Below are 15726 nucleotides of genomic sequence, written 5' to 3' on the forward strand. Positions count from 1 at the left end.
AATCATAGTAACATTAAGGTTGGAGAGACCACTAAGATAGATCACCTTGTCCAACCAGACTTACAGCCACCTAACAGGAAACAATCTACACGTTGGGCTGTGTAGGGTTTGGGTTGATTTTATTTATTTATTTATTTATTTGGTTAATTTGTTTTGGAAATCTCATGCAGACTGAGTTTGATGTTCAGTTTTCGGGACTGACTGCTCTCCTTTCCTAAGGACAGGGAATTAATTATGGGGGGTTGGAGCTGAATAATGTTTTAGGTCCTTTCCAATCTAAGCCATTCTATGATTCTGCGTGCCTCATCTCTCCTCTCTGCCTCTGGGGGAGTGGGCAGGGGCAACTCACCCAAAGAACGACGAGTGCAAAAAAGGCATTTAAAGACCCTTATTATTGCTTTAATAAATCTAGACCAGCAATCTTTCTGCAAGGAGAAGGACCTGGGCTCTCCTGTCCTCTGCCCACAGGTCTGACCTCCCTGCAGTCAGTGTGCACACTTGTAAGACAACAAACGCTCCTTTCAGACAATAAGTCAAGTCCATGTAGCAATTATCTTTTTCCTTTCTGTTGTTTGTCCCATTTGATGTGATTACTGTTTACGATTCCAGTTTATAAGATGCAGCAGCAGCTTAGTAATCAGACAGGTAATGATAAAACCAGAAAGTCTGTGGTGTGCCACCCACTCTCTGCAGTGCCTCAAATGCCAGCAAGGAGAGCTTTGCGGCAGCAGCCCTCTTTTTATCTGGTGGGAAAAAAAGGGATGGAAAGTCTTTATGCCCCCCTCCTAGGTGGCTTCTGATGCCCTTTTCCTACCTACCCACAAAACTGGGCAGGGTATAAAACCGGGGGAGATGCAGGCTGGCCCCAGCATGCCGTCACATTGCTGGAAGGGGAACAGGGGACGTTGCCCCGCAGATCTTTCTGCAGCCATGTGGGAGAGAATCACATCTGCTGGACTGAATCCTGGGTCCTGAGGCAGGGCTTGGTTCAAGGAGTCGGTCTGCCTTCACAGCCACCCCGCAGCACACAGATGGTGCCCTGTGATTTGGGGCAAGGAGAGCTGCAGCTCCCTCCTTCTTCCTCTCCCCTTCTCACCATGCAGTGAGCCAGCCAGTACACAACACACATGAGCACCCTCACATCTGCCACACGACACACACACACACACACACACACACACACACACACACAGCTGGTGTTCTCTGCTCCTCGCGTCTGTGGTTGTTTGCTGAGCAGGGGTCTGGTCCCAGCAACGCCAATGCAAAATGCCAGAGGATGGAGGTGATGCTGGAGAAGAAGCAGAGCCGACACTGAGCCAAGGATGTTCTCGTAGGGTCTTCCTGTTGGGACTTGGGGCAGGGTTGGTATCCAGCCAGAGGGCCCACTACAATTTATGTTGAAGCCCTCTTTGCTTTTATTTGTCCTTTTTAGAATTCTAGTTTTTGTCTTCTTTATATATATATATGCATATATATATATATATAGCTATAGATACAAAAATAACAGGTTTCTCTAGAGATGGTTTTTGCACCTTTGGGCTTCTAAAAGAAAATATCACAATTACTGCAAATGAATGGGAAAAGTGCAATATCCCCTCCTTTTTTTTTTACCCCCTTCCCCCTCCCTCTCCTGCTCCAGATTTCCCTGTAACCCTTGCATTTTTTCCTTTGGAACAAAATGAAAAGCAGAAAACCAACAAAACAGCAACACAAATACACTGTGGAGCCCACATCCCCTCCACCCATGAGCATGCCCGCTGTGCTCTTGCACTCCCTTCAAAGCCAGGCTTTTCACCTCTGTTTGTTTCCCATACTCCACAGCTGTTTGCTTTTCACCTGCTGTAAATCAGCAGCAAATCCCCCTCCAGCCAGAGCACCGCTGCTCTGCACCAACAGAAGAGCACAATCACCGCTTGCCCAATTTATGCTAGACCTGAAGACCTGGCCCAGGGTTTTTAATGTTTGAAATGGAAGCATGAACAAGAAGAAAGTTCCCGTTAACAGACAAGGCAAGCCCCGGGTGCTCTTCCCTTGCTGCTTACCCTACTTCCCTCCATCCCACCCCGCTCACCCACCCTCCTTAGTTCTGCATAGCACCTCCTTCAGCCCCCATTCACTTGGTCCTCCTTAGCACTTTCTGAAATTCATAATCTCTCTGTAAAAAAAATAAATAAATTGATCTCTCTCTATATATGTATATGTATATAACTAAATGGCTGACAGGCAGCGGTTGCCTGGCCGGAGGGTCCCGTCCCTCCCAGCCCCATGGCCTTTTCTTGTCACTGTAGTCTGCAGTGATGGTCCAGGTCTTGCCCTAGGGCAGAACCGTTCCCGTATTGCTTGCATTCTCCCACGCCTCTGAGGTACGGTACCAGAGTATTTATTCTATATATATATATATATATATATTTATGTATATATATATATTTATAATTTTTTGTTTGCCTGGTTCTTTTTCCCCCAAATCCTTTGGAATCGCTGCTGGGGAGCAGCTGCCAAAATGTGCTCCCCGTGCCGGTGGCCAAATGCTCCGCACACCCCACGCCCCAGGGACCCTCATCTGTTCCTCTTGCTGACCCCATCGCCCAGCTCCAGCTCGGACGGCAGCGGGGAGCCGCATTCCCCTGTCCCCAGTCTGCTGGAGCCATCGGGCTCTGCTCCTTGCACTGGCGGAGGGGTGTCCTTGCAGAAGTCCGTCACCCAGGAGGGCATGGAGAGGAAGCCCTTGGGGTCAACGGTGTAGAAGGGCTTGGTGTGGTGGGCAGCGGGGCGGCGGGGCGAAGGGCTGGCGTGGAGGCTGCTGGTGCTGCTGCACTTCTTCCCCAGCGTCAGCCCCGGCGGCGGGGGCGAGAAAAGGGAGGTCAGCGAAAGGCTGCTGAGGGTCTCCGAGGGCTCACTGTTGTTGCCTCCCCCCCGCAAACTGCTTCCTGCCCCCTCCTCATCCGAAGGGTCCATGGAGTCATGGTGGGTGCAACCAGGGCTGGTGCTCCCACCACTGCTGTGGCTGCGCTGGTGCCGACGGATGCTGCGCAGGGTGAAGAGCCCCCGGCCCCGCAGGCTGCGGCGACGGGAGGTGGGGGACAGAGGGGCTGCCAGGGGTCTTGGGTCGCTGGCAGCCGGCATGGGGCACAGAGCCACTGGGAGGTCCAGAGCACACTGGGGAGAATCACTGAGGTTGAGGCTGTCCTCCAGTGTGGTCTGCAGGCTGCCTGCCGAGCTGCTGCTCCGACTGTCCAGTGACGTGTCGCTCTCAGGAGCCTGGGGGGTGAAAACACACCATGTTCAGATGGGAAGAGTAGCAAGACAATTTTTTGTTTTTATTTTTTTAAATGATTTGGGGTATGAAAATAAACTCTAGTTCTTCTCTCACTCTCTCCTGTTGGGAATGGCAACTGTAATCCACCTGAAACCTGCTCCAAAGCAGCATGCCGAGGATGCTCCCTTCTGGGGGAGCATCCCTTCTGTTTCTATATTTTGAGCTTTGATTCCATAGAATCACAGAATCATGGAATATCCTGAGTTGGCAAGGACTCTGAAGGATCACCAAGTCTGACTCCTGGCTCCATTACAGGACCACCAAAAAAATCAGGCCCTATGGCTGAGAGCATTTTTCGGATGCCTGTTGAACTCCTGCAAACTCAATGCCATGACCACCTGTTCCATGTCTACCACCCTCTCATTCTGCTCCAGGATGAACCTTCCTCTCCCCCCTGAAATGCTCCACCAGAGGGAAGGGATGCTGGGTCTGTGAGCTCTGTTGTTAGTCCAGGAGGCAGCAGGACCAAGGTCCTGCTCTCAAGGTCCTACGAGGTCCTCTGTAGGTCCCCACTTTGGTGTCCCTGTGAACCTGCCACACAGGCTGCAGGCACATCAAAATCATCAACTAGCCAGAAAGCGGATTGGCTTCCGTGGAGACCTCAGGAAGCCTCCTCTCATTAAAAAATCAGCAACATTTTGGGTGAGAAAAGAGATTCTTCTGACCAGCACAAACAGCAGTGGCTGCATTTAGGGGAGAAAACTCCAATATCCTTTCAAGAGGAAAGGAAAATTACCTTCATGTCCTTGTGACACTACTTAGTTACTTAACCCACTCTTTATTTGTTCTTAGGAAAATGGTCTGCATCATGAGGTGCCCACCTCTCAAGCCTGTGCCGGTCCCTGTAGATGGCATTCCTTCCCCCCAGCATATTGGCTGCACCACTCAGCTTGGTGTCATCTGATTTCCTGAACCACAGACATTCTACAGAGTCTGTCTCACATAATGAGAAGTTTACCAGTTTCTCCTTTACAGGGGCTCAACACTTTTTTTCAATGCCATGCAATCTCCAGAGCTCTTTCTCTTCATGTCTAAACTTATATGAGAAGTTTCAACACTGCAACAACTCAGTGGCCTCAGCTCAAGGCTAAATTTATCCCTGGTGAATTCACACACATTTGTATTGTGCCAACAGTGTCTATCACATAGAATGGGATAACGTGTGATTTTATTTTATAGTTTGTCTGGAATAGAGTGTCGCTGGGAACAGGAATTGTTCATGGGGTGACTTCCAAGAACAATAAGAGGGATCACCGATGGACTCCAGTCTCTGTGTCCTCTGCAATTTAGAGACACTTGATCTTCCGTCAGTGCTTTTATTCTTCTCGGTGAGAAATAGATGCCTTTTCAGAGAGAGAGAGAGACTGTCTTTCTGCGATGCAAGAGCTAAGTGACCAGGGGAAAATAGAGCTCAGAGATAGAGTGTGATGTGGCACAAGTGGCTGTGTAGGAGGAAGGTGGGGAGAGGCTCCTGCAGCAAAGCAGGTATGTGATCCAGAGCCACAGCACCAGGAGAAGCTGAGGTGGTTGTGTGGCTGCCATCTCCCTGGCTCACACAGTGGCTGCTGTGCATGCAGGTGGCTGCAGTGCACTCGGTGCATGGTGCCCAGGGGCGAGCTAAAATGTGATGTGATTCCATATTTACGTGGTGCTAGCTGCAGCTGTCAGACTCCTTTTAGATTCAGAGGAGAAGAGCATGTAATTTCAGGGGGTAGAGCTATACAACCCTTCTTTGCTGTACAAATTGTCTCCTCCCCAGCCCTCCTGCGCACTGTGGCTCCCTGTGCTCCTCCAAGTCAGATCAGAGTCACCCACCCTCTGACCACAGCTGGCCTCTCTCCTTCATCTGCCTTCCCCTCTATTCAGGCCTCTCTTTTTGGGTGTGATGTGGAAATCAACATTTTCAAGCAAAAGCAAGCAGGGCTCCTCACCTGGTGAAGAAGTGAACAGTTCACACTCGGAGATCTCAGTGATGCCCATGAGCCTTGCAGAGAGATCTTAGGAAGGTTATGTGCACATGAGACCTTCTCAGGCCCTGTCTGGGTGGCAGAGATGGCTGGGTGGAAAAATTCTGCTGGCACAGGTAACAAAGGGCAAGATGTACCTGGAGAAAAGGGGCTGGGAGGGACTGAGAAAACACCAAAATAAATGGGGAAGAGAACACAAACAGAAAAAAAAAAAAGTTCAGGAGTCCTCCAATTTGATTTGATGTCTTTGCTGCTGTTACACCAAGGGTCCTGCAAGTCCAGTGTATAGAGGACATCTGACAACACACACCCCTGACCAAGAAGCCTCAGTCTAGAGTTCACACAATGAATCCCACTTTCTGCACAATAGCAAAAACCTGCACCAGACCCTGAAGATCTAACACAGCTCAGAGCCATAAAGCAGCAGCCCAGCTTGCCTCTCTTGTTGCTGCTCTTGGAGAGAAAAGCTAAGCCATAAGGCTTTGATTCAACCAGGTATCACTGCCAGAGGGCTTTCATCCCAGATCCTGCAAAGCAGGGGATGAAGGGAGATAAACAAACTGGTGGCTTAGGAAACCTGCACTCAGGAGTAGAACAGCAGGAGTTCCACAAAGGGCAGATGTTTTATATATTCCCTTTGGCTTTACCCAAGGAGCTTGGTCTCACGGGATAGCAATAATTCACCCTGCAGAGCGAACACAGGTTACCCAGCTGGCACATCACTGAAGCCTGTGTCCCTTCGTCTCTTTGACACTCTGCTCTTACCACATGCAGGTGCACTACTGCAAATAGGAAGCAGCTCTTTCATGGTGCTTCACACTGGCAAGTCTGAAGGAGTGTATAAGATCTAGCAGATGAAGAAGGAAATGATCTTCACTCCTGAGGACTCGTGAACTGAAAGTGAATTCTTTGTCAGTGTAACCTCGCCTCACATTACCTCCATTCCTCACAGGAGGAAGGCAGATAAGTTGAACCAATCCACACAAACGTGGGGAATGATGAGAGCTGTCCTCACCTTTGGTACCTTCATGCTTTAGCCAAGACTGGACTGAGTTGAAAGGAGTTTTCTCTATTTCACACAGGTAATTGTCTGGGTTTGTGGAGCCATCCGTGCTGGATATTGGAAGCAAGCATTCCCCCACATCTCCTGCCTCAGTGGAGTCAGGGCTGTCCTGGCCATCCTGGAAAAAAAAATAAATAAATAGGTAAAAGCAAAGCCTGGTGAAATTTAATGGCAAACCACAGCACAGACTTGTCTGGAAAGGGCTGTCTCTGAAGGTGCCTATGAATTGGCTAAAACGTGCTCACATTTCACACTCAAATCCCTTAAATTTAGGGTCATTCAGAGGCAGTTATTAATAGTGATGAAGAGAACATTCAGAAACACACATCCCTTTTTTCTCTTCTGTGGAGAAGCTCTTGAAAAGTGACCAACATTTATATTCCTCTGTAGGGACACACAGATGAACACAGAGCACTTCAGAGGAGCAGGAACAGACATACAGTGCAACATGACCATGAGCACCTCAGGCTAACCTTGGTCTCCTTAGGACTCAGCTGAGAAGTGCTGCGATTATCTGACTCATCTCCTAGAAGGATGGAAGAGGACTTGTCTGAATTGAGGGATAATGCTTCCATTTCAGCCAGCTGGACCTGCAGGAAGGGAAAGGAGCTGTCATTGGATGTCTAGAGCCCACATTTCAAGCAGTCACGCTGTTTATGAAGGATAAGTAAAAGCCTGTAGGCCTGAGATGAATTTTCCATTGTATTCCTTGGATACATCAGGTTCTGCCTAACCCAGACTTGGGCTGGACAGGAGAATCCACTTTCTAAGGAAGCTTGAACACAGAATCTGCAAGCAGTCCATCTGCAGTCCATGCTCCCCTAATGCCATATAGAAAGGAGTCCCAAATCTGTCCTGGGGCTCCCTCTGGTTGGTGACAAGGCAGTCTGCTCTATAGAGGGATGAGGAATAGACCCATCTCTGAAGGTGCCAAGAACAGCCCTGCTTCAACACGAAGATGCTTTCATTCCAGGGATACTCATGCCTCTTGCAGTCCATGCCAATATCATGCTTTTTGTATTCTCTTACCTTCATCACTGAAATCCCACCTCCCTTCAGCTTCCCTGCATCTTCTCTTTCATCTCTAACCTACCCAAGACTTCAGCTAATACCACCCTCCCTCCTGTTCTCCATCCCAAAACTCACCCCTCCAGCCCACTCTGAACTATTGATCTCTTGATTTCTGAAAACAAGTCTGACTACTGCATCTTTCTCATCCATGAAACTCAGCTTTGCTCTAGTCCCGCACCTGAGCTTACTCTATCATTTGGCCTGTCTCATAGCACACCCCCCTCTCAAATCTTTCCTCCAAGCTTTCAATTCCCCTCTGTCAGACCTCATCTTGTCCTACAATTCTCCTCTTTCTAGTAACCTAAGCACTGCTCTATTCTTCCTGTGCTCAACTTATTGGACTAGATTATTTTAGTGGTCTTCTCCAACCTTAATGATTCTCTGACTTTCTGTGGCTGGTCTCTAGAGTCCCATCAGTTCCCACCACCAGCACCTGACTCAACAGCTATATTCTAGGTTGTCTCAGTCAGGAGATCTTTCTTCCTGGGCAGTAATTTTGTCCTTTCCTGTGGTTTTGTTTGCAAGAACTGGGTACAGCTTCTATACTGTAAGAGCAGGTGGAATATTTGTAGACATGACGCCTTTGAGCTGGGAGTTTGATGGCTTGTGCCAATGCCAGGGACTGGAAGAGTCTCCATCCTTGGATAAGGCACATGGAATAAACAGAAGGGAAAAACTGAGCTGGATTTAAATAAAGGGCACAAACAGCATCCGCATTTGGGATATTATTCTGATGGTTGAATGTGGTGTCACTCAACCATGCAGAGAGCTCAAAGTAACCAACTGATGCTTGAGGTGCATACACACACCAGAGAATCCACAAAGATGTTATGCCAAGCACACTTCACAGCCACCGGTCAGCAATTAATTGTGTATAGAAACACCATCTTCATCTAGTCCCATTTAAGGTGCATACTCATCCATTACTTGCATAAGTGCTTGTTACACCAGAACAGCCTTACAGCTTGTAGAAATGCAAGTTTGAAATGTGACAACATCTGTGACCCCCTTCTCCATCCATAAAAAAGGGTTTCAACAAAAGTCAGATTTGGCTGTTCTTCACTGAACTGCTTGCTCACAATCTCTGGCCAGCTTGGGATCTACACAAAAAGCACAATCAACAAAGTCATGAGCAGATCAACTGTGTGTGTGAGAACACCCTTCACCACTGCTCACTGGCTAAATACGCCATCAGCCACCAATGCACACATCTAACTGTCAACCAGCCCCAAAGTGAAAGGACAGAAATGACCTGAGAAGAGGTTAGTCATATTCTGTTGTGTTCTTGTAGCGTCCATTCCTGGAGAATATTGAAAAATGCTCTTAACAAAAGATGAAGAGACAAACAACAACAAAAAAAAAAGTGAAACAAATGGCAGTGCAGTGCTAATGGGATGTTCAGTAGAAGCATGAATTGCCTGGGACACCAACTGCAGGCACTGGACCACGCACACATATCCCTTAGAAAATAACTCATTGCAGGTATAAGTGATCTTTTAAACAGAGCCATGATTAGGAAAATCCTTAATTGTCCAAATAATTGGTTTGAAAATAAGACACCAGCAGTTTAACTCAGAAAGACACTGAGTACTTCTACTCCACACAATACAAAGCTTAGCACATATTAAAAACTTGAGCATATGTTTAAGTGTTGTATTCATCCACTCTGCTCAGCATCTTCTCAGATTAAACTACAAATGAAATGAAAAAAAAAAAAACAAACAACCTTTTCCTGACAATGTGATCACTTTCACAAGAGCGAAGCTAAGGGTGATTTGGTGTGCAGCCAACATCCTGTTTTGTTAAAAAACACAAAGAGACGACATAAAAACGGTACAATTCCATGTGCACAATGTACATTCTGGCAGTGTACAACTGGTACTAATGCACAACTCTGGTTATGTTGATGCACCTGAGTGTCCTCTGGTTAATTAATGACTGTCTATTGCTGGTGTTAGTGCTGGGCTCAAGTCTAGCTGTGATTTTCTGTTGCAATTTCCTCATTGGTTTTCACACTATGAAATACAAAGAGAAGGTCACGATCAACCCATGACTTAAAATCTTGACCTTTCACTTTGACTCACATAATGAGAAATAAAATAACTACTCTTCAATACTGAAGTTATTCCCGTGGATATAGATAATTTTGTTTCAATTCCACATTTTAGATACACTGAAATATCAATTTAGAAAATCAATTTATAGCTCTGTAACAGCTATTAGAAAATTTGAACTAAGAATAATTATTTGGTGATGATTATTCTGTTAAACTCTTAGTTGTGGGTTGCATTTGGAGATTTTGCCATCCAGTTTCCTTGCTGGGATGGTAAGAAAATTGATGTCGTCTTAATTCCCAGGCAGGATACTGAAGACTATCTGGAAGGTTCTCAAATGCAGCAAACTAGCTGCAAATGACTTGATTTGAGGGCAGTCATTCAGGAATACCTTTAGAAGACCTGATTTTTCTGAGAAGACTGGGCATCAACTGCTAAATGTAAGGACTTACATAAAGCACTGAAAAGTGCAATGACTTTGTTATTTGACAGTATTAATGCAGTATCCATGGGTAAAGTGTTGCAGTACTGAGAAACTACAGCAATTTTCTCATTTTGATACTTCCAAATGGAAGCTATTGAGATAAATAGATAGCTGAAAGGCTGAAAAAATGTAAAGCATCAGAACTAGGGGTCCAAAGCCAAATGAAATATTGTCATCTTCCAATGTGGATATCTACCAATAAGAGCTCTCTTCTCAACTTTCCTGGTTTCCTTACAAGCAAAAGCAACATATCAGGTTAGTTATGGGGAAGGAGATGGTGTAGACTGCTGCTGATGTAGTGATGTACTGACAGATGAGAACAGCTACTGATATGAAACTAATCACAACCATAGTACTTAAATATAACAAATTGATTTCAGAGAAAAAATTGAGTACAATTATGCTTCTCACCTAACATTTTCCAGGCTACTTTGCTCTGAAGTTTTATATCATGAAAAGACAAATTGCTTATGAAGTGTTTTTCCAAAGTATCTATGGTCCTGCTCTTAGCAGCAACCTGTTTGTCAGCTAACAGGTTCTACACCAGAAAGAAGGATCTAAAACTTTCTCAGTGGGCTCATTTTTGCTTAGTTTTTTATCAAAGTTATTAACCAGTTTTAATCAGAAACCAATCCTGGCTTACAGACAGCAACTCTATTCCACAAACCATGTAAGCATGTGCTTAGCTCACTCTCCTCAACAGGGAGTAAACAAACGTATGCTTCAAATGAGGATGCAACATGCTTAAATCTTCCACTGAATTGTCTCCAAGTGCTATTACTGGGGTGTGAACCTTCCAGTTCTTTGTATGCCATGAGCTCCAACCTCTGCTCCTCTTGCAGAACTGAACACAATGTTGTCTTCATCTACATCTCGGTCAGTCCTTCCTGACCAACACCATGGCACATCTCAGATTTCCACCACCTCAAACATCCCCCCGTGGCTAAGGAGGGCAGGCTCATACCAAAGGCAGTCTCAGCAACACATGATAGATGACAAACACAGGCCAAGCCCTCTGCCTACACAAACTACAGCCGGGAACACACACTGGATGTCCTGCGGGCGCGTGAGTATGGATGTGCAGATCTTGGGGGAAGAGTCCCCTCACGCATCCTCGTACGCGGGTTACCTCTTGCTTGTCATGGTTACACTTCTCGCACATGGCCGGCGAGGAGTAATGATGGAAGACGGAGCCCGATAGGTTATCGATGATCATTAACTCCCCGTCGAAGGAGTCCTTAATAATTAAAGAGACACTGTCCAGCCATAAGTTCTCCTAGGGGACAAGAAAGGGGGGAGGATGGGAGAAATCATTTTAAGAATGCCGAGCTTTTGCTTCAAAGTTCCTTGTGAATTTGGGCCTGGATTCTCCACCCTGACTCATCTGGAGCAGTTACCTTTTCTGCAGGTACTTGCACAGGGTCACAGGGGGAGCATTTGCTCCTTAGGGTGTGTAAAGGTGCCAAAATCCAATGCAAAAAAGAAGGATGGACTGTCTTCGCTCACTGTCAGCGCAGCCCAGCACTGCTTGTGCCTCCCTTTCAGCTCTGCTGGTGTGCTTCAATCCATCTGCCATTTCCCCTTCTCTTTTTTCCTGAGCTCCCCTCTCAAATTTGCTCCTAACACAGCTTCAGCTAATCTGCTCCATCCCTCCTCTGCTGACCCTCAGGATCCTACACCATGATGCCAATGAGCTTCCGGGCAGTGCTACAGGACCTGCTGCTATTACATCCTTGCCTCCTCACAATGCTACCAACTCAGATGTCTACTGCTGAAAACAAAGCTCTTACCCTGAAGTGGAAGAGTCTGCCTGCTGCTGCTAAGCCCTCAATCATCTAGGCCCCTTGGCTTCTCCCCACAGCCGCTTGCTGCAGTCTGGTTGGTAAGCTCAAAGGTATACCCACCTGTGCTGGAGAGTAGCATCTCGTGCACAGACGTCCTTCAGGCTCTGTTCTCCCACCACCGCTTCCTGATCCTGCTCCTTTTCCCTGCCTTGATTTTGAGGAGCCTGACTTGCGGGAGCACAGCCCATGTGCAAATTCCAGCTCAATCTCAGCATCCATCTCTGCATCCTCCTGGGCTTCCTTGTTGCTGTCATCCAGATGTTTCATGAGAACAGCTACCACCACATTGATGAGGACAAACTGGGCTGTGAGCACAAAGCTGACAAAGTACAGTGGGGAGATGAACTGCAGGTTGCTGAGGCAGCTCCGGTCATCGTGGCTGCAGTCGCGTAAGGTATCCTTGAGAGGAAGTTGGGTTTGAGAGGGAACGATGGAAGGAAGGAAGGACTAAAGTAAGAATGCAAGTTTGGCTGATCTTTCTGTCAAAAAACACCAATGCCACTGGAAAGAACAGGGCAATGGTTCTATCACTCCACAGCCTCTAGAATCATGAAGTCCTCAAGGAATCAAGGACATTATCTGATCATGGGATACAACTTGTGCTCTCTGCTTCAAATATGTCCAAAGGTCTACAGAATTAAGTCCTTCACACCATTGCATTTCACTGCCACTGTAGCCCTATGTGTGTGAATTGATGCTGTGCAGTTCTGCCTTCTCACATGGCACTCAAAAGTACCAAATATTTGCGAAGAACTTTCCTTCTCCTTTCTTCCTATCCTTTGAAGGAAGGAAATATTAATTTTAGATTGCCCTGACAGCTCGGTATATAGGTTTCATGCCAAAGTCATTACTTTCAACTTCAATAACTGGCCTTGTAACAGTAGGTATTCTCTCTTAGCCAGGACTGCCTTTCTATTCTTTCCAAGAACTTTGCACTTCTCAGAGCTAGATGGCTGTAGGACCAAATGAGCCTGGGGTCTGAGTCATCATGGCAAGGAGGGAGATTCTGGCTCAAGCTAGGACTCAGTTCCTGTGCTCCTCTCCCATTCCTAACCAAAGCAACGAATACTGCTGATCTGAGCTCAGGTCAGAATTTCTCACATGCCCCTAAGGCCCAGTTACCTTCATGATTCCGTTCCAGTTGTCTCCCGTGGACACCTGGAAGAGTGTGAGGAAGGCCATCCCAAAGTTCTCAAAGGTAGCATGACGGCTCATGCCCTCGCAGGGGTTCTCATCGTTGCATACTGTAAGAACAGAGATCACAGCTATCAGTGGGGGACGTACCACATGTTCTGAGATCAACAGCAGGAGCTGGGGAAGGGGACTTCAGGCTCCTGACAACTAGGAGGCCTAAGTTAAGGGCCTCAGCACCATGCTGAACAGTGGGCTGTTGCCCAACAGCACCTGACTGCTATCCAGCAGTGCAAAAAATCCCTACTAGCGGTGTAACTCAGTTGCTCTGGGTGACCCTCCCAACATGTCAATGTGTTGCCTTTCTCCATGATCAATATTCCACGACAAGAGACATGAGTAAGCTTTCCCTGACCTCTTTTTGTAACCTTAAAGCATTACCAAAGAATGCAGTGAAGAAAAAGTGAAGGTTTAAGAATGAAAGAAATACTAGAAACTACTTTTGTTCTTTTAAGCTGTTAGAACAATCACATTTTAGAGAGAAATTCTGCTTATATCAAGTTCACAAAAAGGAGAATAAAGGACAATGAATAATTCAGTCCCTTTATTGAATGAGTACTGAGCTTGAGAAAACTCCCAGCAGATCTGTAACTCACACCAGAGCACAGGCTGCTTGAGACTTACCCAGTTTTCCAAAGAGCTCCACTCCTAGAGCAGCGTAGATGAAAAAGAGGAGCATGAAAAGCAGTCCAAGGTTCCCCACCTGAAAGCAAACAGCATAGTCAGCCTACCTCATCTGAACAGGCAAGCATGAATCGCACACACACTAGTTTCTGTCTTCCAAAGCCAAGAGAGAAGAGCAACAAATTCCCAGGGTACATACTGAACCAAACAATTGTTCAGTAACCTGGGAAATCACTCGTGACAATCCCATCCATGGAAAAAGAGCCACCAGCAGATCCAAAGGGCACTGTTTCTAGCAAGTACTGACTAAAGTGTACAATTGCTAGGTCAGGTGAATGCAGGCATACTGGAGCAGGACCACAGAGAAATGAACCTGTTTTGGCTAAGTGAGAGCCAAACTATGGATTACAGCACACAGATGTGCTGCAGTGCTACATGCCCCACCAAGCTGCCTAAATTCCCCCAAGTTATGCTTGGAGCAGAGCTCCAGAGAGATGGGGACACAGATACAGCCCTCCACATGTGGACGGCTGAGCAGTGCTTGGGGAGGGAGATGAGAAAGAAGATGGATAAAGAGCCTCTTTTAAATTGTGTGGAGAGGAGAGAAGAAGAGACTACAAAAGAGTGAAGAGGGGAAGGAGAACTTCTTCTGCATCCTGTGGAAAGTGGGGCAAAGCCTGATTTCTGGGCTTCCAGCATTTGATGTTTTAGAAACTCCACAATGGGAAGATTGCTGCTCCATGGCACACAAAAGTAGCACCAACAGTGTGTGCACTGCCCCCATGTCCTCACTCTCCAAATCACTGCTCTGCCGCTGTATCTCCTGCATCCCAGCATGTGGGGCATATAGATCACATGCAGGGAACAGAAGGGGTTTTAAAAGGGGCAGGCTGAAAATGCTAGTAACAATTAGCACACCACTGGTGGGGCAAAGGGAGGTGGGGAATTAAGGACCTGGTATTCAGTGTTTTTCAAAACCTGAGTAGTATCTGATCCGAATGCTTGCGAGTGCATGTGGTCACTGGGCCTTTATTAGGATCATCTACTTCAGGAATCTAATTTAGTCATTGCAACTGCTGTGACATCCAAATTCAGGAGAGAAATGAATGATTCAGCACACCCACTCCTCCAGGCTGCCAGATTCTGGCTCCCTACACATGCAGTGGAAGGAATTATTTCTGATGACTAAATTGGACACCACAGTAAATGCTCCGAACACACACCTTTGTGTCTGTGTCCATAGGGCATCAAAAGAAAGGAAGCTAATAAAATTTAGCTAAGGACTAAATTTCCAAAGGGCTCCAAAATTAAAGCTCTATTCAGTATTAAGCATTGTTGCAGTATAACAGAGAAAGGAAGAGAATTGGAACAGGACAACTGGAGATGCCTTACATGCCATTAGCAAGCCAAAATCCCCGGTGTGAGTCTGTGCTTTAGGAACACAAAGAGAAAAGCTGAGATGAGGGAAAAGCACAAGGGAAAGGACAGCTTATTTTAAACTGCTTCTCTTGGTGAAGCCAATAAATCTTGGAGAATAATATTACAGATAATTCAATTGTCCCCTGAAGACTCAGTGTGTAAAATACGGAGACAAAATGCAATTTTTAACAGGGAAAGTGAGGGATTTTAGTCCTGCTTTGAGTGCAGATTTTGACATAGGTTTAACTATGGAGTGATTTTTGATCTATCAGTTATATAACTTTATTAAGTGAAAGCAACCCATTATAGAAGGAAGCAAAAGCCAGTCAATAGGAACTGGATTGGTCATAGGCCTTGATACTGAGTAGCACTATTCACTTTTACCTTCCAGGGAATACCTAGAGACCAGATCTTCAGATATATGTTTGTGAAGAATGTCGTGGCAGATATTAATGACCTCCAAAAGACAGATCATCTTGGTTAGCAAAGGGTCTGGAGGTGACTGTGAGGAAGGAAAGCAAGAATCTGTGAAGCGTGGAAGAATATCCTTGTGGTATGTGGCTCGGTCCAGAGAGCAGGGCTTGAACTGAGGTCCCAGCTGCACTCTTTGCCATCCTGAGTAAAACCCTTCAATGTCTGATGACTCCACTTCTCTGCATGACATGGATACAAACGTTTCCATGGGATATGAAC

The 15726-nt window shown here is 46.4% G+C and overlaps 1 protein-coding gene and 1 non-coding gene across 6 annotated transcripts in view; both read right to left on the bottom strand.

Moving 5' to 3' along the window:
• Positions 1-377: 377 nt before the first annotated feature.
• Positions 378-15726, bottom strand: part of CACNA1I (calcium voltage-gated channel subunit alpha1 I) — a 158445-nt gene continuing 143096 nt past the window's right edge. For all 5 annotated transcript variants that reach the window (XM_040669161.2, XM_040669160.2, XM_040669159.2 and 2 more), the window contains 8 exons: positions 13615-13693; positions 12922-13043; positions 11860-12198; positions 11085-11231; positions 6820-6936; positions 6299-6464; positions 5248-5444; positions 378-3258 (listed from right to left, as the gene is read on the bottom strand). In XM_040669161.2, the coding sequence (XP_040525095.1) occupies positions 2557-3258; positions 5248-5444; positions 6299-6464; positions 6820-6936; positions 11085-11231; positions 11860-12198; positions 12922-13043; positions 13615-13693 (1869 nt within the window). In that variant the 3' untranslated portion in view covers positions 378-2556. The remainder of the gene's footprint in view (positions 3259-5247; positions 5445-6298; positions 6465-6819; positions 6937-11084; positions 11232-11859; positions 12199-12921; positions 13044-13614; positions 13694-15726) is intronic.
• MIR12209 (microRNA mir-12209) lies at positions 9439-9496 on the bottom strand. Its single transcript, NR_161959.2, has one exon. It is a non-coding gene; the product is annotated as a microRNA mir-12209 (primary transcript).

Source organism: Gallus gallus, chromosome 1 (genome assembly GCF_016699485.2).
Source record: "Gallus gallus isolate bGalGal1 chromosome 1, bGalGal1.mat.broiler.GRCg7b, whole genome shotgun sequence".
NCBI lineage: Eukaryota > Metazoa > Chordata > Aves > Galliformes > Phasianidae > Gallus > Gallus gallus.